At 42.0% G+C, this 26,430-nt stretch overlaps 1 protein-coding gene across 1 annotated transcript in view; it reads right to left on the bottom strand.

Moving 5' to 3' along the window:
* Positions 1–26,430, bottom strand: part of pdzd2 (PDZ domain containing 2) — a 58,326-nt gene that overhangs the window by 6,599 nt on the left and 25,297 nt on the right. The window contains exons 7-18 of the mRNA XM_072388601.1: positions 25,459–25,581; positions 24,740–24,839; positions 18,574–18,728; positions 16,644–16,763; positions 12,933–13,047; positions 9,643–9,716; positions 9,150–9,372; positions 7,648–7,765; positions 7,421–7,553; positions 1,329–1,416; positions 1,026–1,129; positions 30–195 (exon numbers count right to left, since the gene is read on the bottom strand). Coding sequence (XP_072244702.1) covers positions 30–195; positions 1,026–1,129; positions 1,329–1,416; positions 7,421–7,553; positions 7,648–7,765; positions 9,150–9,372; positions 9,643–9,716; positions 12,933–13,047; positions 16,644–16,763; positions 18,574–18,728; positions 24,740–24,839; positions 25,459–25,581 — 1,519 coding nt within the window. The remainder of the gene's footprint in view (positions 1–29; positions 196–1,025; positions 1,130–1,328; positions 1,417–7,420; positions 7,554–7,647; positions 7,766–9,149; positions 9,373–9,642; positions 9,717–12,932; positions 13,048–16,643; positions 16,764–18,573; positions 18,729–24,739; positions 24,840–25,458; positions 25,582–26,430) is intronic.

Below are 26,430 nucleotides of genomic sequence, written 5' to 3'. Positions count from 1 at the left end.
CATGGCTCTATAAGAATAGAAAAATTTACTGTGTGGTCGTGATGAATTGTCATGCACTGAGGTACTGCAGCCCTGCTGGTGGAGCACTTCATCACAGATTGAGCTCTTCAGTATGGATTCAGACTGGAATGAGTGGCTGGAAAGATCCTGGGAGAAGTACTGGGACAACTCTGTCTCTGAGCTCAGGGACCCCTGCTCAATGTTTTGATAATGACAAGGATAAAAAGTGAAGCGAGGATTAAAACCACAATTTAACAGGTTTAAAGTACTTCTCAAAGATGACCATTGAGAATTTAGAAATATGAATAATTGTTTAATAACATAAAATAGTTATCCATCTAAACTGATGTTGTGATATATATAATGTTCTGGTTTTGGACCACAACCAGTGGGTGTGCAACCACTAGATAACTAACACTAGATCCATGTTTGAACATTGTTCTAAATGTCATATATTTTTTGGCATATAACAATACATATTTGTAAATAGTGAAATATATATGGATCCAGTAAAACAGTTTAATTTCCCCTTTTGAGAGTTACAAATACAAAAGTTACAAAAGTTGAAAGAGAAAACAAAAACCAAACCAAACAGATTTTGTTCTGTGACTGGCACTAGTCTGTATTTGGCTTTCAGTTTCCCAAGCTTATTTGAACCCACCTTGATCACTCTTGCTAATTGGAGGGCCAACTTTAAATTTTTTTAATTTTGCTTTATAATACACAGCAAAGCAGAACAAAATGGTTACAACTTATGTCTAATATATGAAAGAGTAAATGTAATTCAGTTTGACTTTGGTCTTTGATTAAAAACTGTCATGTAATCATAGAAAGCAGATAAGAATATTGTGAAGACAAGTTAAAAACACAGAAATAAATATTTTGTTTTGTGAACAAAGCGTGCTTCATCATGAGTCAAAGATATATTTCACTGGAAATGGAAATGGAAGAGTGCAAAGACTGCAAAGAATCAAGAGAAAGGAATTGTGTACTCTATAAAACATCAGTATTAAATGTATACTCACTCGAATGACAGGCTCAAGGAATCTCTTCATGGTCCAGCTGAGTGAAGGGGAGATGTTTCCCTGCCTGTCCTTCACAGTGGGCTGGGGGCTCTTATCGGACAAACCTATAGATTACAGCCAGAGGGGTTGAACCCTAATGAGATCACACACGCAAAGCATAGAAAATATTTTGTGCACCGTAGCCATGCTGCTGAACATTAAGCTGGTATTGTGAAACGGACATCTGTAAAATTACATTAAATGATTCAAGTGTGAGAATGAATAAAAAAGGAGTTTGTCAAAAAGTGTAGATAAAGATAAGACCTTGGGAATGAGATGAGTGTCTGTTTCGGTTCAATTTGTCCTTGTTTTTGGTTTGAGCAATAATGTGATCCATCTCATGCTCTGATACCTGAAAAATGACAAGACATAGGAGATTCATTGTATCACTGTAACAATGAAAAACTTTGGAAAACACCATCTTGGTAGCTACCAAAAGTTAAGATTAAAATCAGATTTATTATCATATAAAGAGCAATAGACAAAAGGTTGGCACCTGTTGAACACCAACGGATTCTCATATTATGGCATAATATGTACGACATCAATGTACATATTATATTATACTTATTATATTATCATCTGAAGAATGTTTTTTAAGCCCTAATTTCGTAACCCTGACCCTAACCTGGAAGCACAATATAAAAACTACAATTTATGAGCCATATGTTTTGTAGTTCGAATGTGTTTCCTCTAATATGTGAAATTGTGGACAGGAAACTTTCAGACTTATAATAGGTTTTGGGGTTGGGAAGCACATCTGTTTGGTCAGATTTGATCTTGCTTATAGTTAAAGGGGTGAAATCACATTTTTTCTGGGTTTTGACCCTATTTAGTGGCGCCCCCTACAGGTGCCCCACAGGTGATGGTAGTAAGAGCTTTCCAAAACTGTTTACAACTGGTCTGTAGCCCATTTTGTTGCTGCTCTGTAAGCCGTCAAAAGTGTCTCAGGTTCAAGGTTCAAAGGTCACCTTTGAGGAGCAGGAGCAGCCCACAATTTCCATACTGACATATGTTACCCCCTTGGTCAAGACCTTTCCAATGATGTCTTCACTTTTGTTCTACACCAAAGTTTAATCTTCATCTTGCTCCAAGGCAAGGCCCTTTGAGGTGTACTTTCTCAGACCATTAAGTTAAAGCTGGATGAAATAATTAAAACATGTCTGCTTAATACACTGTCAGACTTTTAAATTTGGACCAGTGTAGACCTGGTTTTCCCCATAATTTACAGTGATTTCACATTATATTTTCTAATGACCTAATATGGCCAGTTATATCTATAGTATCCCCTTCCCCAATTCATTGTAATCATAATCCAATTCATTCATATAGAGCCAATTCAAAAAATAATATCCTAGCTATGGAAACCAACAGATTGCATCGAAACTTGTCTTCAGTCCAATCTCCCGTCCTGAGCATGCCTGAGGCGACAGGAAAGGAAAGGAACGACTCCTTTTTAACAGGAAGAAACCTCTGGCAGAACCAGACTCAGGAAGGGTGGCCATCCAGGGAAACACAAGTTAATAACCACAATAATGTCACAGGTACATAAAATCATTTGAGAAATTAAACAGGGAGAAGAGAGCAAAGTGAGGAAAGGTGTGACAGATGAGGTCCCCCAGCAGTCTAAGCCTATAGCAGCTTAACTATGGGATGTTTCAGGATCACCTGAGCCATCCCTAACTATAAGCTTTATCAAAAAAGGAATGTTTTAAGCCTAATCTTAAAAGTGGAAAGGGTGTCTGCTTCCTGGACATTTACTGGCAGCTTATTCCACAAGAGAGGGGCCTGATAACTGAAGGCTCTACCTCCCATTCCACTTTATAAATTTAAGTATACAGAGGAAAGTAAAGTTATTGCACACCATATAGACCACATTAAACTAGTTCATGCATTTGTTACTTCAAGATTGGACTACTGTAATTCCTTATTATCGGGCTGTCCCACATATTCTCTGAAAAGCCTCCAGCTGATCCAAAATGCTGCAGCCAGAGTTTTGATGAGAACTAACAGGAGAGATCATGTTTCTCCAGTTTTAGCTTCTCTTCATTGGCTCCCTGTTAAATTAAGAACAGAATTTAAGATTCTTCTCCTCACATATAGGGAACAACTGAGGAAGCCCTGGCCCCGGAAGGCAGCAGGACCTGATGAGGTGTCTCCACGGCTCCTCAGGACCTGCGCTGCTGAACTCGGGGAGCCACTACAACAAGTCTTCAACCTGAGCCTATCCTTCTGTAACAGAAGGACAGAGGGACTGTAGGACGGGTGGCAGTCAGTCAGTCTGGCTAACCGACTGCAATAATCTATGTGGTCTATATGGTGTGCAATAACTTTATGTGAGCTGGGTAGCAGCCGAAGGCGGAGGCCTTGGCAGTCTGATCTTGGCTACTGAAGCTAGCTCTTGGGACGTGGAATGTCACCTCTCTGATGGGGAAGGAGCCAGAGCTGGTGCGCGAGGCTGAGCGGTTCCGGCTAGATATAGTCGGACTCACCTCGACGCACAGCTTGGGCTCTGGAACCAGTCCTCTTGAGAGGGGTTGGACTCTCTTCCACTCTGGAGTTGCCCGTGGTGAGAGGCGCAGAGCAGGTGTGGGCATACTTATTGCCCCCCGGCTGTGTGCCAGTACTTTGGGGTTTACCCCAGTGAACGAGAGGGTAGCCTTCCTCCGCCTTCGGGTGGGGGGACGGGTCCTGACTGTTGTTTGTGCCTATGCGCCAAACAGCAGTTCAGAGTACCCACCCTTTTTGGAGTCTCTGGGGGAGGCACTGGAGAATGCTTCTACCGGAGACTCCCTCGTTCTGCTGGGGGACTTCAATGCTCACGTGGGCAATGACAGTGAGACCTGGAGGGGTGTGATTGGGAAGAACGGCCCCCCCGATCTGAATCAGAGTGGTGTTATGTTGTTGGACTTCTGTGCTGGTCATGGACTGTCCATAACGAACACCATGTTCAGGCATAAGGGTGTCCATATGTGCACTTGGCACCAGGACACCCTTGGCCGCAGTTCGATGATCGACTTTGTGGTTGTATCATCGGACTTGCGGCCGTATGTCCTGGACACTCGGGTGAAGAGAGGGGCGGAGCTGTCAACTGATCACCACCTGATGGTGAGTTGGCTCCGCTGGTGGGGGAGGATGCCGATCAGACCTGGCAGGCCCGAACATATTGTGAGGGTCTGCTGGGAGCGTTTGTCAGAATCCCCCGTCAGGAGGAGCTTTAACTCTCACCTCCGGCAGAGCTTCAACCATATCCCGGGGGAGGTGGGGGACATTGAGTCCGAATGGGCCATGTTCCGTGACTCCATTGCCGAGGCAGCTGATCGGAGTTGTGGCCATAAGGTGGTCGGTGCCTGTCGTGGCGGCAACCCTCGAACCTGCTAGTGGACACCAGTGGTGAGGGAAGCCGTCAAGCTGAAGAAGGAGTCCTATCGAGCCTTTTTGGCCAGTGGGACCCTGGAAGCAGCTGATAGGTACCGGCAGGCCAGACGGGCTGCGGCGGTTGCTGACGCAAAAACTCGGGCCTGGGAGGAGTTCGGTGAGACCATGGAGAACGATTTCCAGACGGCCTCGAAGAGATTCTGGTCCACCATCCGGCGCCTCAGGGGGGGGAAGCGGCTCACAGTCAACACTGTGTACAGTGGGGACGGGGCTTTGCTGATCTCAACTAGGGATGTTGTGAGTCGGTGGGGGGAGTACTTTGAGGAACTCCTCAATCCTACCAACACGTGCTCGGAAGAGGCAGAGTCGGAGAGCTCGGAGACGGGGCCTCCCATTTCTGGGGCTGAGGTTGCCGAGGTGGTCAAAAAGCTCCTCGGTGGCAAGGCCCCAGGGGTGGATGAGGTCCGTCCTGAGTTTCTCAAGTCTCTGGATGTTGTAGGGCTGTCTTGGCTGACACGCCTCTGCAGCATCGCGTGGACATCGGGGACAGTGACTCTGGACTGGCAGATTGGGGTGGTGGTCCCCCTCTTTAAAAAGGGGGACCGGAGGGTGTGTTCCAACTATAGGGGTATCACACTCCTCAGCCTCCCTGGTAAGGTCTATTCGGGGGTATTGGAGAGGAGGATCCGTCGGATAATCGAGCCTCGGATTCAGGAGGTGCAGTGTGGCGTTCGTCCTGGCCGTGGAACAGTGGACCAGCTCTATACCCTCGGCAGGATCCTGGAGGGTATATGGGAGTTTGCCCAACCAGTCTACATGTGTTTTGTGGACTTGGAGAAAGCGTTCGACCGTGTCCCTCGTGGAGTCCTGTGGGGGGTGCTCCGGGAATATGGAGTGCTGGACCCCTTGATAGGGGCCGTTCGGTCTCTGTATGACCGGTGCCAGAGTTTGGTCCGCATTGCCGGCAGTAAGTCGGATACGTTTCCGGTGAGAGTTGGACTCCGTCAGGGCTGCCCTTTGTCACCGATTCTGTTCCTAACTTTTATGGACAGAATTTCTAGGCGGAGCCAGGGTGTTGAGGGTGTCCAATTTGGCGACCTCAGAATCGGGTCTCTGCTTTTTGCGGATGATGTGGTTCTGTTAGCTTCGTCAGGCCATGACCTTCAGCTCTCACTGGAGCGATTCGCAGCCGAGTGTGAAGCGGCTGGGATGAGAATCAGCACCTCCAAATCCGAGACTATGGTTCTCAGCCGGAAAAGGGTGGAATGCTCTCTCCGGGTCGGGAATGAGATCCTTCCCCAAGTGGAGGAGTTCAAGTATCTCGGGGTCTTGTTCACGAGTGAGGGACGAATGGAGCGGGAGATTGACGGGCGGATCGGTGCGGCGTCTGCAGTGTTGCGGGCTCTGCACCGACCCGTCGTTGTGAAGAAGGAGCTGAGCCAGAAGGCGAAGCTCTCTATTTACTGGTCAATCTACGTTCCCATCCTCACCTATGGTCACGAGTTGTGGGTAGTGACCGAAAGAACAAGATCGCGAATACAAGCGGCCGAAATGGGTCTCCTCCGCAGGGTGTCTGGGCTCTCCCTTAGAGATAGGGTGAGAAGCTCAGTCATCCGGGAGGGGCTCGGAGTAGAACCGCTGCTCCTCCACATTGAGAGGAGTCAGATGAGGTGGCTCGGGCATCTGGTTAGGATGCTCCCTGGACGCCTCCCTGGGGAGGTGTTCCGGGCACGTCCCACTGGGAGGAGACCCCGGGGAAGACCCAGGACACGTTGGAGAGACTATGTCTCTCGGCTGGCCTGGGAACGCCTCGGGGTCCCCCCGGAAGAGCTGAAGGAAGTGGCCGGGGACAGGGACCTCTGGGTTTCTTTGCTCAAGCTGCTGCCCCCGCGACCCGACCCCCGGATAAGCGGCAGATGATGGATGGATATTATTATCTTTCTTATCATCTTTCTGTTTATACGGGTGCTGGTGTTTTTCCACTTTCGTTTATTTTGTACATTTCCGTAACAGTGCTGTGAGCGTGAGTGAGATGGAGATTTCAATTTCCCGGAGGGAACCTCCTAAAGGGATTAATAAAGTAATCAATCAATCTATCTATCTATCTATCTATCTATCTATCTATCTATCTATCTATCTATCTATCTATCTATCTATCTATCTATCTATCTATCTATCTATCTATCTATCTATCTATCTATCTATCTATCTAGCTCTTAATGATCGAGCTCCATCATATCTTAAAGATTTAATTGTAAGATATTTTCCTAACAGAGCACTTCGCTCCCAAACTGCAGGTTTACTTGTTGTTCCCAGAGTTTCTAAAAGTAGAATGGGAGGCAGAGCCTTCAGTTATCAGGCCCCTCTCTTGTGGAATAATCTGCCAGTAGATGTCCAGGAAGCAGACACCCTTTCCACTGTTTGTGAGGTTAGGCTTAAAACTTTCCTTTTTGATAAAGTTTACATTTAGGGACGGCTCAGGTAAAACATCCCATAGTTAAGCTGCTATAGGCTTAGACTGCTGGGGGACCTCATCTGTCACACCTTTCCTCACTTTGCTCTCTTTTCCTCCTGTTTAATTTCTCAAATGATATTATGTATATGTGGCATTATTGTGGTTATTAACTTGTGTTTCCCTGTTCCAACAGGTATCCTTTGAATGGTGTTATTTCCCCCTCTTTTCTGTCCTCTTGTTTGTCTCTGTGTGTCCAGACACACAGAGACAAACAAGACAAACAACCATCCACGCTCACACTCACTTCCATACATGTTTTTTTGTGGTGAGAGGAAGTCCGAGTACCCGAAGAGAACCCACGCATACACGGGGAGAACATGCAAACTCCACACACAAAGGCCCCACTCGGGAGTCAAATCAGGAACCCTCTGGCTGTGCGGCAACGGTGCTAACCTTACAGCCCACTGAACATGAAAAAAGAGAGCAGATAACTCTTTCTTATCAGTAGCCGGCATGCTCTTACCTTGGGATCAGGGTGCCTGCCTATAATGAGACTGACTGGTCCTGGGCCACATTCACTGAGAATGGCATAGGCCTCACTAAGAGCAGTGTGACGAAGACTCACTGAGTCCACCTCCAGTATCTGATCTCCACGACTGCAAATAGTGTCAACACAAAACTGTTAAAATATACCAGAAATGCAACGCGCATCAGTTTCTAATAATTGAAATGTGACAGTGAGCTTCTTACCTAAGCTTGCCATCCATCTTGGCAACAGATCCCAGAGCCAAGCTATGGATGTATATACCAGGAGCTGAGTTCTCCAGGGTCAGATAACAAACCCCAATCCCCAAACCAACACCAGACTCTAAAATGATCAACAATCATATCACAATAAGTATTCACGTTAACCATTACATGGAAAGAGGGAATAGAATAAGATATCCTTAAAAGTATGACAACTGGGACAAATACGTGTTGTAATTTGTAAAGAGATGTTATTCCAACATTTCCCTGTGTCTCTGAGCACACAGCCAACATGATTTATAAAAAAAGATTGTCCCAGAGAAACAAGAGAAACAAGTGGAATACAAGAGCGTCTGTGCTCTGACCCCCATCCTTACCTTGACTACATTAACCAGCATAATTTCTTTGCGTCTGAATAGATGCAAACACCAGCAGACAGCTTCTAATGTCTGATTGATTTGTCAGTTCACTCCTCCTGGTGTTGTGATCACGTTTAAGGGGTGCATGCTCACAGGATGGAGTGGTAAGCTACCAATTGAAAGGTTGGTGGTTTGATTCCTGGCTTCTCTTGCTGTGTCTCTGAATTCAACATTGCCTTGATGCATTCAGGGGAGTGAGTGTATGAGTAGGTTATATATTTTTTTTAAAAGGACTGTATAGGCAAAAAAGAAAGTGTGTAGACTAGGGGGTTCTGTGCGGATTAAAGACTGTGTAGTGGTGTAGTGTAAAGTGATGTGAGTGGTCAACAAGAAGTGCTTCATAAATGCAGTCCACTTTACATACATGAAATTGACTGCGACATTAGGCTGAAATGTGAACATTTGTCTCAGCTCTGCTCCCCTTACACATGTGACTGAATTTAGCTGTGAACTGTGACATATCAGTCAGAAGTGTGCTTCTAGTTGTGTTTCATGGTGGTGTCTTTTTTTCTCTACAGCTGCTCCATTCTGCTCACGAGGAGCAAAAATGTAAAGTCAGAGAGGAACTGCCTCTGGTGCTACAGGAATATTTGTGCAGTGTTGCAACTGTTTGTGTGCTTTGCAAAAGAAGCAAGTTTGATGACTCCTAATTTCTACAATGATGGTGTTTGGTGTAATTTCTCCTTTCTGTTGTACTGTGGTAAACTTCTGCTTGTTGGGATTTTCTTTTGTAATTATTTATGATTTAGACTTCTACATATAAATCTACTTCCCTGAATCTTTACTACCTCCTTTCATAGTTAATTCCCTTAACTCTAACCATGTTACCAATCTGTGAGTGCTAAAGCAAATGCATCTAACACAAGAAGTTTGTCTATGAAACAGTAAATATGCTATTGTTGCATTCTAACTCACACAGCTGTGATTTCTCTCTTTCTTGCTCTCGACAACCCTTAGTAAGACAACAAAACAGAAGCACATTTACAGAGTTTTTTATGCCATCAGGACAAGACCAAAATGTACAATCAAAACCAAGGTGGTTATGGTATCTAATGTTTCTCTGAGTTCTCCTTGAACTGAGCTAACCTTTATTAAGTGTAACCTCCATAATGACGCAGTCTTTTGGACCTGGACCAGGGCACCTGTGGCTATATGCCTTTTCAAATCCTGATGGGACAGGTGTGCTCCCGCTGGTGTTAGAGTTGGGTGAGCTGGAGTGGCTAGTGGGGGTGGGGGTTGGACATGGTGTTAGGCTGGGACTGCGCAGACAGGTTCGAATTGTGAGGGTTATAACACCTTTTTTCAGTTGCTGTTGGAAAAGAATAAATTAGGTTAGTTGAGGAAGTGAAGATAAAAAAAGCTTAAATCAGTCATTCTACACTGAGCTTCAGATTTAGTGTTTTCCCAAAGCACCAAATCACATATCTTTGGTATGACATCAAGTTAGTTTATGAAAAAACAAAACACTTTAAAATAGGAAAAAGGAAAAAACGATTTTGCCATAAATTTGAGAAAATATAAAACAGTTTTAACATTCCAAACAATGCTATTGAAAACCCTCTGTAAACATGGAGTCCACCTTGAAAGTTTGGATGGCCTGTTGGTGTGTGAGTCCTTGCAGAGACTCTCCGTTTACCTCCAGAATCTCATCTCCTACACAGACAGGTACACAACAGAATGAGACCACATAAAATGCAAATGTAGAAATAAATTATCATTAGTGGTAAGGATTTGACTTTCTTTATATCCAGTACACTCACTTCATTAACAGTGGGTATGTTTACAGCAATATTCCAGAATCAACCCAATTAGATTCTATTCTGAGACAGAATACACAGAGTGGGGTAAGTGCTGATTGTCAAGTTGTCTTGTCCATTCTGTGTCGCTGTAACTTACTGGGAAGGGATTTACTCCATTTATTCCAGCTAAGAATAGTTCCAGAAGAAAAAGGGTTAACTGTAGTTCGAATGAAGTCCGCTCAAACAATGATTCAGCATGAGACCACCTTCATACAGGTATAGTTTGGATCTTGTGTCTACAGGCCCCAGCTCTATCACGCTTCCTCTCCTTCAGAAGGCAAAATAGCACGTCTCAGGAGAGCTCACCCTCAGGTCACCACATGAAGTACACTGCACTTGTCTTACGAATATACTCAAGGGGATGACATATTTTGTTTTTTAAACAAATGAGAAAGTTAAAACATGCTAAAGTTAGAACACTTATACTGGAATAAAGAGGGTTGTTGTGCAGTCAGCTGCTTACTCTCCCACAGCATGAGAAAGTTTTTAAGATCATGGAATGCACCCTATGTGTCACTCTCCAAACCCACAGATGACCACTGGAGGCGTTTAGGTGTGTTTGTGACTGCATGTGAAGAAGCCTCAGATTGGGAGAAGGTGGAGCCAGGAATAGAGTATTCTGAGAAACTAGATGCATATACTAGTCCATTAAATTGGACCATGGATGCAAAACCAAATGTACACTTACAAGGACAGATCTGGAAGAATGAAGGTGCCATTTACTATGAAATGTAGAACTTATACTGCCAAAGAGTTTGTTTAAATATGCTTCAGTATCGAGCCATGGAGCACGGCATGTCTCTACAGGAGGAATTAAATATTACCTAGATTTGGAATTCCTGAAAAAATCTACAGTGATAACAGGGACGCACTTTGTAAACAATATTATCTTCCTGATGGCGAAGAACTTAAAAAAATAAAATAAAAAATAAAAATAAATAAAAAATTTCTAACATAATGGTCCTTCGAGCCGGATTCTAAGTCCTTTCCACCTTCCAGAATCGGAGCTGAAACCGTGCACGGGGGAGTCCAGGACTCCTAACTGAAGTCCTCTCAGCAGAGTTTCTGATAGAGGCCGGCTGCCACTGGCTGGAGGAAAGGTGACAGAATCTATTTTTGAATCAGTGGACAGACTCGCTGGATTCTTCGTTGTTTAACTTACCAGTGGATTTATGGTAAGGAACCCTTTGTGTTACTATTGTTGCCGAGAAATAGTGTGATTATTAGGGAAAATTTTGATTAATTAACTAACAATTGGTTGAAACTGGAGGCCTTTAAATAAATTGGGGCGTTGCTATTTTCCTAAGAATATTACTATTTCGAATGCAACCTAGTAAAGAAGCCTTTTAACTGGTAATTGTGTATAAGTTATGTTGGATCACTCACAAATGAAGCAGTCAGAAAAAGTTAGCCTTTTAACTGGTAACCGTGTGTAGGTTGTGTTGGATTAACCCATAAAAGAAGCAGTCAGAAAAGGTCATCTTTTTAACTGGTAACTGTGTGTAAATTGTGCTGGATTAACCCATAAAAGAAGCAGTCAGAAAAGGTCAGCTTTTTAACTGGTAACTGTGTATAGGATTAACCCATGAAAACATAATAGCAGTCAGAAAAGGTGATGCAAAGGAAATAAGCCTTTTAACTGGTAACTGTATGTTGTGTTGGATTAACCCACAAATGAAACGGTCAGAAAAGGTCAGCCTTTTAACTGGTAACTGTGTATAGGATTAACCAAGGACAACAAAAATGCAGTCAGAAAAGGTTAGTCCATAGTCTGTGTGAGAAGACTACAGGAATAAATAACTCTGCGCCACGCGTTAGAAACAGAATCTTTCTTAAGAGAGTTTGCGATGAAAGATCGCAAGTTTTAAATCCATGTTAGTTTTTGTTAATGTTATACGTCTGATCGTTTGTTTGTTAAATGGCCTGATTGTTGGATCGTTTGATTGTGAAATTAATTTGTTTGTTTGTTAAAGGGGCTGGTTGTTGAATTGTTTGTTTGTTAAATTGTTTTTTTGCTTCTTTGCTGCAGTGTTGTTTTATTTGCTATGTATGTATAAGAGTGAAACAGCTGCTAGTGTGTGATGTTGCTGATGGTGACGACAGAAAAATGTGTTACTGACTAATTGAGTTGAAGTGAACATTGGAATCTGGTTGTTGCTCGTGACATAACGACAAAAGTAGTGTTTCATTCAGTAGTACTCACAATAACTCCACCTAAAATTGATTAGCTGCAAGAGGACAGTATGGGAAATATCTGTTTTAAAGCTAACCGGGAGTTAAGCGGGAGTGCTAAAATCATGTTTCAGAAAAAACCCGATAATATTGAATACTTAGAGAGATGAGAAAATAAATTTGGGTTTGAGGGAGAAGGTGGAGCCAGGAATAGAGTATTCTGAGAAACTGGATGCATATACTAGTCCATTAAATTGGACCATGGATGCAAAACTAAATGTACACTTACAAGGACAGATCTGGAAGAATAAAGGTGCCATTTATAAAAAGACACAGCCATGTAAAAAGCCAATTCTGATTCTATTAACCCGAATAAGGTCATATTCTGAGTGAGAAATTATCAAGTTAGACTACGTGGAGGATTCACATATCACTTTCGGATTATGGCAAAACAGTAGTCCTCATTAACCTGCTGCTGTTCCTCCTACATGTTTCCCACATACCAAAGTCAGCGTTGTATCAGTGTGTGCTTCTCTGTCTTCTCTGTGTCACAGAATCAGCTGAGTGATGATGGTGATGTAGGTTAGATTGTCATGGTCCAAGATGCCGGCTTGCTCTTTTACACATAACCTGATTTCTCCCCTCTTACTACCTTCCTTGCAGGCTAAGATCTATTTCCACATTTTTTACCCGAGTAAAGGTCGATGTTTGGAGGATATGTGGGTGTAAATCTGACTCTTTTCTTTAACATGTCATTGGGACTAAGAATGGAATATCCTTCCTGCAACTCAGGAATCACAAACAGCAGAAGAAGCAAGAATATAATTTTATATAGAGTGAACAGTGACAATATTGTGGTCTATAGTGGTGTAGCCAGTATGTGAAAAGAAATGATTACCCTCTTTCAGTCGTCCATCAGCTGCTGCAGCTCCATGAGGGAAAATCGTTTTGACAAAAATCCCCATCTGTCCACGTGCCGAGTCCTGCCCACCAACAATACTAAATCCAAGACCCTGTAGAAGTTGCATCTCAGTGAATGTCAAGAAAGACTTCATTGATTCATTATTTCATGCACTCATGTTGTCTATACATAAATAGACTTATTCTGCCTTCATTGCAGACCTCCTATTCCTGTCAGTTTAATCACCTGACCTACCTCCACTCTTCCTGTCTGACCTACCACTCCTCTGTACGCTCTCCAGTGAATAAACCATGTTCTGCTCCATCTTGAACTGTGCCAGATGACTAAATATGACTAAACTGTCTACTGCTCTGTTCTTTGCATGCCCATGTTGATCCCGACAGCATTCCTCCCCTCTATATTATCTGTTGCTCTATTCTTTGCGTGCCTGTTTAGATTCTGGTATCCCTGCTGTTCAAAGTAAAATCTCTACTTTTATATTTGCTTTCTGTGTGTAACTCTGGGCTCTCTTTCAAACTCATTTAGTTCAGTTTAGAACAGTCATTAACATTGAACTCAATTCATGCTGCCTCTTTAAAACAAATAGAGAAAACAGCTTTTCAAATATGGTCCTTCCTTCCTCTTGATGCAGAGTAATGCTGCCTTTGATGCACAACTTAGTGGGAAATTGGAACCTGAGAACAACATTTCCAGCTACCTCCCACCATCCAAAAACATGCATGTTAGGTTAATTGGTGACTCTAAATTGTCCCTAGGAGTAAGTGTGCCTGCATGGTTGTTTGTCTCGTTTGTCTCTGTGTGGCCCTGTGATGGACTAGCGGCCTGTCCAGGGTGTACCCTGCCTTCTGCCCAATGACATCTGAGATAGACTCCAGCCCCCCTGCAACCCTAAACTGGATTAAGCGGGTATAGAAAATGGATGTTTTGGGAAACTTTAATAACTTAAAGGAAATTTGACTCGAAAATATGACTTTTTGGGCCGTTTCCTAATTAAGTTTTTTTTTTCTCGTGTCAAACATCGGAAAATTCAAGTTCCCAGTTGCCATTGAATGCAAAATAACAACAGTAGTGTTTAAGGAAATGAAAGACGTGCTAAAATAAGTCACACACAAGGTTCTGTATTGGTGGATATTATGTGGAAAGTCCAGGTTTAGCTTATAGGAGTGTGAATATGTGAGGCTATTTTGAATAGTTCATCTTGTTTTTAAAGTCTTCACACCCACATGGGCTGGTGTCTACTGAACCATAAAAACTTGTAGTTTTGAAACATCAGCAGAGAGTTCTTTCTCTGAGAAAAATACACAAACCCACACTTCAACTAGGGCACCAGTTCTGACTGAGAGGGATTGCTTTGGTATGAATCCTGTGGTGGAAATTTTAGTAAGGCACAGAGTCAGTTATTTTCTGAGGAGATACAATGCTTCCAATAATATCTTGGAAGAGAGAACAACACAGTACGAAGTACAGAGCTGCACTGATCACTGAGGCAAAAACAATTAAGTTATAATGCAAAATGTTGCGTCATCGCTCCTTAGGTATAGTTGAGTGTTCTTATCCAGCTTTCCTTTCTAGCTACAGCCAAGGTTACACTGACACAGCTCCAAGTACCATCTTCCCTACCCATCCTCCTTAAAATGCAGTTTTATCATATAATGAGCACACGATGCCCTCAAGAATAAAGAGAAAAACAGGGCGGTATCTTGCAGGTAGTCATTACAGGTTATACACAGTAACATTCAATACAATGCATATAAGAATGAATTTTTTATTACAATTCATACATAATTTTAAGGAATATTCTGACGAGTGTGCTTTTGTTCTCACGGTGTGACAAACTGCAAACTTAAATACAACAAAAGTTCAAGTCCTTACATATGTGTTCCACTGTTTGTGAGAGGTGGAGGAATCTGCTGAGAAATCTATCCAGGAATCTACTCAGGAAAAGTAGGATCAGTTCAGTCAAAGATTTTATATATTTTATATCCTCTCTATATCAATCTCCAGGCAAATAAAAATCTACCCTGAGGCCTTCAGAATTCAAAATGAAGTAACCTTTGCTTTTGAAAAAAGTGGACACAATGTCATTTGTTTAAACTCAGACTTCAAATGTCATCTTTGATCATTCTTTAACACACTGGAGCCTTTGGCCTTCTGAACAGCCTGTGAGCAACGCAGCTCATGCTACACTGAATGTTGGTTTTTAGTTGTAGGCGAGGGAGGGGTTCTTTTTTTTAAAATAACTTTTCAAGAAAGCCTTGACATCATAGGGAAAGGTCAGCCAGTCCTGCAGCTAGCAGCCCATCTCAGCCAGAAAAAGCATTTTAATCAAGTAATTAGGAGAGGTGCACTCATCTGTACCAACAGGACTCTGTTAACACTTCATGAGCAACACTAGGTAACACAAGGAATTTTTTATGCATTTACTAACCATGTCCAGCACCTCAAGGGGTCTTGCATGTAATTATGTTTATGTTTATGCATTTAGCAGACGCTTTTATCTGACTTACAGATAGGGTAAGGGGGGCTTGCCTAAGGACGCAGGGGATTTGAACCCAGATCTCCCACACAAAAGGTGGCAATCATACCACTACACTATCCAGTCCACTGGATAGTTAGCATTTTGGTATTGACTTTTTGCCCAGTCATTATGGATCAATAGAAGAATGAATGGTCAGTATTCTTAATGTCATTGTGTGTCTTCCAGGTTCAGTGGAGGCGGGACTGTCATAAGTGAATGCGCAACACCTGGGCCCGGTGGAGCGTATTTATTCCCACGCTGACTGACCACTGGGGTCTCTCTCCTTTTCCATGCACGCCGTCTGAGGGGGATGCCGCGGCGCGGCTTTGCTCTTTTGTTTCGCACGCTCTCACACACACACACACACACACACACCTACACTACTGATTACAACCTCGTCTCCCCTCCCGTTCTTGGTTACAGTCCTAGAGCCGGGCTGTAACACATTTCTAATACTTGCTTTGTATTGTTGCAGTTGGTGTAAATGATTTGTTATTGAAATTCTGTGACATGGCTGTGGCCTTGAGTGTGTTCAGACTCAGAACCAGCAGGCTGGCTGGAATCTGCAGAAAAGCCACTGACTGTGTTGATAAGTTGACAGGTTTTGATTGCTTGGCGGTTACCTGAATAAATCTGATGTTTTTTTTCAATTTGTTTGTTTGGTAATAAAACTGGTACGGGATGTGTGAAACCGGTCAAAATTTTCTCCAAAGACATCCAACACTTCAGTCACATACTGTTATTTCAGGTTATTATGTTGACACTTTAGTTCTCTTTCAAAGAATTTATTATAGCGCCACAAAGTGTCTTGAAAGCCAACGAGTTAACATGCACATGATGCAATATACACCTCATTCTAGCTGCTGTATAATGGTCCAGCACCTTCTTTGGTTCAACCCTTTAACTTCTACTCTGAGAAAAACAAAAAACAAAGGAAGAATGTTTCTTCGGAGCATTAATAATCTAGAATCAATGTTTTTTATTTTCACAAATGGTTGGGTGCGTCTTTATGGTAACAATATGACATTTTGAAAGTTTATTTAGGTTCCATGAATCTCATGTTTCAAAAGAAAACACATGATTCAACTGTTATTAAATCATGTCAGGATACATTAAAACCAGACTCTTTGGACTTTATTTATGCATATGAGTCAAAGGAGTGTACTTACCTTTCCCTGGCCTTTCATCAGCACTATAGTGGAGATAATGGATGGCTGTGCCAGTCGCCATGGAGACTCTACTTGAACGGTGCTCAGGGAGCGGGCTGATTTCTTAATTATCTGATATTCCTACAAGGGAGACGAGTATGAAAAGAAATTAATAATAAAATCAAGGCATCTTTCTGACAAATTCATATTCACAAATTTATTTGCACCCTGACACTTTAGTCTTTTTTCAGTTTTATTCTTATGATGCACTTAAAGATGACTGTACCTTTGCCTCAGATTGCTGCCTTGTTAAGTTTGATGCTGCTACTATATCTATGTGTCTTCAATTTGATTTATCAGATATAATTGTTATTCTCTGTATATTATTCTGAATGTTATTCTGTTGGATTTTATTTCTTTTTCTCATTTAGCCCTTATTAACATGGCAATTATTACAGATCTTCTTGTGATTGTTGTCATGACAGTCTGTCTTTGAGGTTTTCTGTGTGTGTGTGTTTGTTCTTGTTTTTGTTACTCTATTAGGACTTTCTTGTATAATCGCTGACTTTTTAAGGACTAGTAGTCCTTAGTAGTCCTTAGTAGTCCTTAAAAAGTCCAGTCCCCCCCCCAAAAAAAGAAAAAAAGACCAGTCCCATTGCCCAATGTCACTTCTCAGGTCCTGGTTAGGGTTGGGGCAAAAGTGTGCAGGTTAGTAACTGGCTTTGGATTTGTGTTGGTTGGTTAGGCTGTACATACTGAATACAAGTTTATGCAGTGTAATTTTTTTGGATGGCTGTACAAGAATGTGTGTTTGAGTAATGGGGGAGGGGGTATCTATTCACATATCACATGTACATAAAATGTACCTTTAGTATATGTGTGAGGTAGTGCTACTTGAAATCCTTACATCAAACACTGTGCTCATATGTTCATCTCCCTCTTCATCCCTTTTCAGAAATATGTCTGAAATATGTCTGTACACTTGGCACATGTGGCAAACAGCTTTTTCATATTGGTGCCTTGTTTGCAACATAAGATCATTCGTTGTGATTCTTATTCATAAACAATTATTTTCCGATAATTTTTTTTCACAGACAACCAGTACAACCCCAAGACTTGATTCTAAAAATAATTAATGTTTCATTCATTTACTTATTTATTTAATGACTCAATAATTTACCTACTTATTTACTTAAGAAGATGAGTTTTCAAAGTCTGACTCATTTACAAAGACCAACGCAAATTAGTTTGTGGACTCATCCAAGCACACGCGTTGGATATCATCAGCTGAATATTGCCTCTGAAGTAATCTGAAATATTTGAGCTTAGCTGTCTGACTGTGTTCTTAAAAGACAAAATAAACAAATAAATTACATTAACTCCTATTTTCAAATTAGTCTCACAATTTTCAGTTTACCTACATTTAAATTTCTCATTATTTTTTATTATCACTTTGGAAGAAGCTCTTCTCATTTCAAGAAATATGGACGAATCTATTAGTCATCCAAAAACATGACAACCCAGGGTTGAGACCAGGATTCCAATCTGAGGTCTTACATAATGCTCTGCAGCTTCTTTAATGCTACCACCTTCCAAAAACCCATGAATGAACATGAAAAGTACACAAGACATCTGTTACATCTAAACTATTGAGAAGCATGACAATATTTTTCACAATTCTTATTCATTTGTAATTCTGATTAACTGAGATTCGTTTCTTAAAGACCTTAAGATCACCTTTTAGCCTCTAATAAATTCCGCTTAGTCAAATTATTCTTTTTGTCCTCATGATCTTCCTTGAAATAAGCCTTGCAGAGACAAATTTTAATGCACTCTAAATTCTGTCCCAATAGTATGTAATGTTTAGGGTACGTAGAGTGGAGCCCAATCATCTTTCTTCCGTATCATTTCATAATGAAAGAAAATTACCAGAGGTGAGGTATTCACTAACCTGTCTCAATCCAATAGTGTCTAGCTGCTGAGGTAAGGAGTGTTTACGACGGCCAGGCACAGGCTTCTCTGCCACTTCGCTGCTACTCACACCAGTCTCCAAGAACAGCTCACCATCCTCACCTACTGACTGCAAGCGACTGCTTCCCCATGAACCTGGACAAAGAATAAGTTAAAATCTTGTGCAATGAAGTTGTACTTTTTAAAAGATTTTTTTATGTTTTTCCCAAACAAACACTAAAAGCATAAACGTAACAATCTAAAACAAAATGTACAAGACACAGATAAGCTAGAGCACCATCTAGGCCCCTTCTATCCAATTCAGGAAACACACAGAGGGAAACAAGAGAAACAAACATACATGCTCACACTCACTCCCAGAGTCATCCCAGAATCACCAGACAGAAGCCGGAGAAAAAACACACACCCAGCTGAGATTTGAACCAGGAACCCTCTTGCTATGAGGCGACAGTGCTCACCACACCTCCCAATATTTCTGAGCTATGAGGGTTTTTTTTGTATAGGCTTTTATTATATTCCATTGTTTTATTTAAAGTGTTACAGGGTAAGCCTCAGTATATCACGCTCAAGTTAGCTCAGCCTACTGAGTTCTCTGTTCACTATTTGTCTGAGGGCTGAATACTAAAACAGAAATCCAAAAGGAAGAAAGACCTTCAACAACACATTTATTTGTCTTACAATTCAACAAAACAAAGTATCAAATGTCAGAAAAAAGCCTCTTAAAGTACTAAAATCACACAAACCTATCGGCATATGAACATCATGAAAACATAAGAATAGTAACAACAAAAAACTAATCTTTCCCATATGAACATAACGCAATTTAAAATGTTCACAGACTTGAGGGGAATTAGAAATGTAAGTAACATGATAAAAACAATATTCCACTTTCAGGCTCAATGCAGCCATCCCCTTTGAGCTATGCACCACACCCGTCCAACCTTGCCCAAGCATTTGATTTTTTCTTGTCTTCCAAATTGGCAGCTTTTCCATTCCAAACAGGAAAATAATCAAAATAGGAATTTTGCTTTTTTTTGAGTATTTAGGGCTTTAAGATAAAGACAGCTGAAGAAAAAAGCTCACCCAGGGCTTCGACCAGGTCTTGCAAAAAACTAAACAAGCCTTTTAACCTTGAACAAGAAATGAGCAAATGTTCCAGCGACTCCTGTTGATCACAAAAAGGACATCACTCACCAACAGTAGGGTCAAAGTGGGCCTTGTGCCTGTTTGTAGCTATCAATCCATGTAGAACTGTCACTTGAGGTCACCAACCCATTTTTCAACAGATGGCTTATACAGGATACAGCTCCCTCAGCAGACCACAGCACATTAGATGATATTCGCTACCACGCACTGGTAGATATCTCCAGCATTTTGCTGTGCACATTGAACAATCTGAGCTTCCTAAGGAAATAAAGTCTGCTCATCTCTTCCTTGTATTCAGCGTCCACATTGGTACTCCAGTCCAGTCTGTTGTTCAGGTGTACCTGTAAGTACTTTTAGTGCTCCACAGCTTCAATCTCCTTATTCATGATGTCAATAGGTTTGGACTGAGATCAGTTTCCCCTGACGTCAACCACTTTCTCTTTGGTCTTGGTGACAATTAGGGTCAGATGATTTCTGCAGGACCACCACCAAGTTGTCCACCAGTTCCCTGTACTCAGACTCTTGTCCATCTCTGATACACCCCACCACTGCAGAGTCATCGGAGAACTTCTGCAGGTGGTACAACTCAGAGTTTAACTAAAAACCTGAGATGTACGGAGTGAACAGGAAAGGAGACAACAGTCCCCTGTGGTGCACCTATGTTACTAACTGCAACATCAGACAGACAAACTCCTCAGACAAACAAACTGAGGCCTGTCTGACAAATAGTCTACAACCCAAGAGACAGTAGGCGCGCTGACACCCATCCTGAACAGCTTCTCACTCAACAGAAAAGGTTGGATGGTATTTAGGGCACTGGAGAAATCAAAAAACATGATTCTCACAGTGCCACCTCTACCATCCAGGCGAGAGTGATGCAGCAGGTAGATGACAGCAACATGCACCACCATAGTAGATTGATAGGCAAACGGAAGAGGCTTCAGAGAAGGTTTCATCTGTGGTCCAAGGTGGGTCACAGAACCTTCATGACATGTGACGTAAGGGCAACCGGCCTGAGGTTGATGAGGCCAAATGCAGTGGCTTTCTTTGGTAGCGGAACTTAACAGGATGTTTTTCAAAGCACTACTACTCTTTCCTGCATCAGGCGCAGGTTGAAGATGTGTTGCAGGATGCCAGACAGCTGGGAAGCACAGGACTTTAGGACCCTGTGGCTGATGTGATTGGGCCCCACAGCTTTGTTTTGGTGGAGTCTCTCCAGCTGTCTCCTCACCTGGCCTGTCGTCATGTGAGTGGTCATGGCCACTGTTGTGGAGGTTGCTGCTGGAGGATTGTGATTCAAAGAGCTCAGTGATAGTCGAAGTGTGGGATGATCCGGCAGGGGGTCCGGTGCTGACCCTGTTAAAGAACAGATTCAGCTCATTGACTCTGTCTCAGCTGCCCCCTGCTACTGTTGATCTTTGGTGTTGAAGTCTGAAAATGCTTTACTCCCACTGACAGGTCTTTGAAGTTTTCTGGAATTTGTACTCCAGCTTGCACCTGTATGAATCTTTACACCTCCTCAGCCCCACGTTATGTTCATGATGTGTCCTCTTCTCATCTTCGTCACCAGACCTGAGGGCTCTCTTGTTTCATTAAGAAAGAGCTCCAGGGTTTGTTACAGGAGAAACAGCATACAGTCCTGGTTGGGATTGGCATCCTCCCAGAAGTTGATCTAGTGATGCAGTCTGTGACTGAATTGATGTCCTCCCCATATGACATGCAAATCACATCTCAGTCTGTGGTGTCAAAGCAGTTCTACAGAGCCTTGCTGGCTTCCTGACTCCACCTCACAGACTTTGTGGTTACAGGTGCAATCAGCTCAGCAACACTTCAGGCTGACTGGTCCAAGTAGCATTTCGACTCTTAACTGCACAGTGCAGATGACGGACAGACAGCTGTCTTGACTTTCCATGCCGATATCTAATATCTGAATGGGATTATAATAGCTACTGCCCATATATACAGTTGGCTCGCTGCTAGTTCTCACTCACAGCACACTCGGGCACGTCTCTCATTGACTGGCTAAAAGCAACAAACAAAAGAACCAGTTTTTAACATGAAATTACGTACCTGAACGGGAATGCAAAAAGGTATTGGTCATATATACCGTTGGCTCGCTGCATGCAGATCACTCTCAGCACGCGATAAAGGAACCAGAAGTGTCTTAAGCAAAAAGGCCAGTTGGCTTGCTATTGTAGAAAGTGAATTTTGCTCATATTTGGACTATAAAACTGAAAATGGACAGCTAGGGTTAGACTCGTTAGATTTCTGAGAAGCAGTTCAAGAATTTACAATACACTTCAATTATTTATATCAGAGATAAAATTAATAGAATCCTTCCCACTATTGCCACTGATGTATCTTCAAGTACAGCAGTTTTAGAAGTATCTTTAGAACCTGATTTGTATTCAGATTGTTTTTGTTCAGTCAAACTCTCCGAGCTAACCAAAATGATAGCTTCTTCTTAATCACTTACTTGTATTTTTGACCCAATCCAACCAGGCTGTTCAAGGAAGTTTTCCCCTTAATTGACTCTTCCATATTGGATTTGATCAATCTGTCTTTGTTGACAGGATATGTACCTCAGACTTTTAAGGTTGCTGTAATTAAACCTTTACTTACAAAAGCTACTCTTGATTCAGAAGTGTTTGCTAATTATCGACCTATACCCAATCTCCCTGTTTTGTCTTAAGTTCTTGAAAAAATAGTTGCAGCTCAACTATGTGATCATTTACATAGAAATAATCTGTTTGAAGAGTTTAAGTCAGGATTCAGAGTGCATCATAGCATAGAAACAGCACTGATGAAAGTTACCAATGATCTCCTCTTAGCCTCTGATAGCGGACTTGTTTCTGTGCTTGTCCTGTTGGATCTCAGTGCTGCATTTGATACGATCGATCACAGCATTCTGTTACAGAGACTTGAACATGTTATTGGGATTAAAGGAACTGCATTAGGCTGGTTTAAGTAATATTTATCTGACAAATTCCAGTTTGTTCTTGTAAATGAAGAATCTTCCTCACACACCACAGTAAGTCATGGAGTTCCTCAGGGATCTGTGCTTGGACCGATTCTTTTCACTATCTTTTCAATCCATTAGCAAAAAACATTATGAGACGGCTTGGCATACATTTCCATTGTTATGCCGCTGACACTCAGCTGTTCTTATCTATGAAACCAGATGAAACCAATAGGTTGGTCAGACTACAAGCCTGTCTTAAAGACATAAAGACCTGGATGACTCAGAACTGTCTGCTCTAAATTCAGACAAAACTGACTCTGTGTACCTGAGCGCTTCAGGGAGAAACAGTGAAGAATATTGGAGTTATTTTTGACCAGAATTTATCATTTGACGGACATATAAAACAGGTTTCTAAGACTGCCTTCTTTCAGCTTCGTAATATTGCTAAAATCAGGAACATCCTGTCTCAGAGTGATGCAGAAAAACTGCTTGATGCATTTGTTACTTCAAGACTGGATTACTGTAATTCCTTATTATTGGGCTGTCCCACATATTCTCTGAAAAGCCTCCAGCTGATCCAAAATGCTGCAGCCAGAGTTCTGATGAGATCAGGCCCCTCTCCTGTGGAACTAGCTGTCAGTAAACACCCTCTCTAACTTTAAAATTAGACTTAAAACTTTCCTTTTTGATAAAGCTTATAGTTAGGGATGGCTCAGATGACCCTGAAACATCCCATAGTTAAGCTGCTATAAGCTTCAATTGCTACTCTTACGTCATATCTTTCCTCACTTTGCTCTCTTTTTACCCCTGTTTAATCTCTCAAATGATATTATGTACATGTGACATTATTGTGGTCATTAACTTGTGTTTCCCTGTCTCAACAGGTATCCTTTGAATGGTGTTGCGGCGTTTGTTATCCCCTCTTTTCTCTCTTCTCAAACCCCAGCTGGTCGAGGCGGATGGCCACCCTTCCTGAGTCTGGTTCTGCTAAAAGTTTCTTCCTGTTAAGAGGGAGTCGTTTCTTTCTACCATTGCCTTTTGCACGCTCAGGACGGAAGATAGGATTGAAGAGAAGTTTCAGTGCAGCCTGTTGATTTCCTTAGCTTTAAATGGCTCAGTAGGAACTTGACCAAACTGAAATTCAATTCATTTTATTTGATTGGTATATGATTGTATTACAGTGAATTGTATTCAATTGGCTTTAATTGGACTGTATCCTTGAAGTGCCTTGGGATGATGTTGAGATTTGGCACTATATAAATAAAACTGAACTGAACTTGTATTAATTCTGTACATATCAATCACAATAATACACAACTTTTGTACAGAGTGCTGCACTTGACAACCTACCTCAGGCATGTCTCTCATTAAGTGGCATTAAGTATTAGAATGACCAGTGCCATTTGTTTACTACCTCCGAGAGAGGGCACCCCAGAGCCAACAAGGGCTCAGAGGGCTGGAGCCTATCCCAGTGGTCATCGGGTGAGAGACGGGAGGACCCACTTATACACGGGGAGAACATGCAAACTCCATACAGAAAGGCCCCAGGTGGGGATCAAACCTGGAACCCTCTCGCTGTGAGGCAACACTGCTAACCACTTAATCACTGATTAAAGGGGAACTCCGGTATGTTTAAACCTAGACCATTTCTGGCATAAAATACGTTTATCTTCTCACCGAGAACAGTTTGGCGAAAGTCAGCGTCCTTCGGGAGCTATTTAGATAACTCGCGATAGACGTATATCCATACAACGGAGTGAATGGGGCAATGACGATGCAGCCTCTAAATAAGGCATTATCTGTCTTTATTTCACCAATACTGTAAGAAGAATGAATGAACACTGTCATTGCCCACGTGAGCATTGAAGTCCCCCAGCACAACGAGGGAGTCTCTTTCAGGAGCGCTCTCCAGTGGACTCCTCCAGGGACTACAAAAAGGGTGGGTAGTCTAAACTGCTGTTTGGTGCGTAAGCACAAAAAGTAAATAATCACAGGAAAAGCATTTGTTTTATAACATTTTTTTACATTAAGCACCAACCTTGGGATTGGCTGCACAGCTTCATGCTTGTGGAGCTGCAGCAGGATCTTTTGGGTTTCTCCCCCTGATTTAAATCCTCTCGTTTCTCCATGCGAGTCAACTGCAAAGGCACACAGAAAAGTTGTCTTAAACTATTTTTTCTTTAATCAACTAAGGACTGCCACTGACTATGAGTGTGCCTGGTTATTTGTCTCATTTGACTCTGTGTTAACTTTGCGATGAGCTGGTTTTCTTGCACTGTCAGAGGTGAACTTTACCTTTTCCTAAATCAATACTCAACCCTGACCCTGAACAAGATGAAGCGGGAATAAACAGTGGATGGACTGCTTGTTTTTTTTTTATATGCCATATTACGTCTATAAATACAGTTTGATCAAAATTCTGCCTCTAATTATAAGGACCTATTTCAGATTACGCTCCACTTTAAAAAGGACTGTTCTTATTTGTACACACTGACACTAAATAGAAAATGTCTCCACTTCTATTAATCATACCTCTTTTGTCACGGGGTAGTAACAGCAAAATTAAACATGGCAAATTACCTCAAACCTAACAATCTTTCTAGAATGGAAAATTTTATCCCAGACAAGCCCCCAACTGGAACAACTCTGCTTAAGGTAAGCTTTGTGAAAGTCATTGGTACTATAGATAGAAGCACACTAATATAAGGGCTATGAAGACATGCTCTCCAACATCCACAGCATAATATTTGTGTGTACCAGGTAGGGGTTCTGAAGACATGGGGGGAAAGTATGTGGCAGGGAGGAAGATGATCTGCAGTTGCTGATTAAGTCCGGCAGACTGGTGGACGGGAAGTGTTCAAAATCGACTTCTGACTCCTCCTGCAGGGACAGGAAGAGAAGGTGTTTGCATTTGAAGTGTCTGTCATTTTTATTTATGCATATTACATTTTCAACATACACTATATTGCCAAAAGTATTTGCTGATCTGTCTTTACACATAAACAAACTTAAGTGACAACCCATTCTTAATCCATAGGGTTTAATATGATGTTGGTCCATCCTTTGCAGCTATAACAGCATCAACTCTTCTGGGCAAGCTTTCCACAAGGTTTAGGAGTGTGTTTATTGGAATTTTTGACCATTCTTCCAGAAACGCATTTGTGAGGTCAGACACCGATGTTGGATGAGAAGGCTTGGCTTGCAGTCTCTGCTCTAATTCATCCCAAAGGTGTTCTATCAGGTTGAGGTCAGGACTCTGTGCAGGCCAGTCAAGTTCTTCCACACCAAACTCGCTCATCCAGTGCACTGGTGTGCAGTCATGTTGGAACAGGAAGGGGCCATCCCCAAACTGTTTCCACAAAGTTGGGAGTATGAAATTGTCCAAAATCTCTTGGCATGCTGAAGAACTCAGGGTTACTTTCACTAGAACTAAGGGGCCAATCTATGTGCTATCTATCTATGAGGTCTTTAGTCCAAAGAGGCTGTCATCATCAGATTTGGACATTTACAAATTCATGACACATTTATGTGATAATCAAAAGTCTGCACAAAGATCAAGACAATTAAATGATGCAGTTACTCATTGAGGAACATTGGTTGTGTGTTCTTTGGAACTGGAGGAGATAAAATAAATACTGAAAGAGAGCATCTACAGCTCTTTACAAAAAAGCCAACTGAAATTTAAAACTGCACAGACACCCTCACAGACACATTCAATCAACATGTCCT

Source organism: Leuresthes tenuis, unplaced genomic scaffold, assembly GCF_036924035.1.
Source record: "Leuresthes tenuis unplaced genomic scaffold, fLeuTen1.0.hap1 SCAF_6, whole genome shotgun sequence".
Classification (NCBI taxonomy): Eukaryota; Metazoa; Chordata; class Actinopteri; order Atheriniformes; family Atherinopsidae; genus Leuresthes; species Leuresthes tenuis.
The sequence above is the reverse complement of the archived record's forward strand: the minus strand, read 5'-3'. Positions and strand labels throughout refer to the sequence as shown.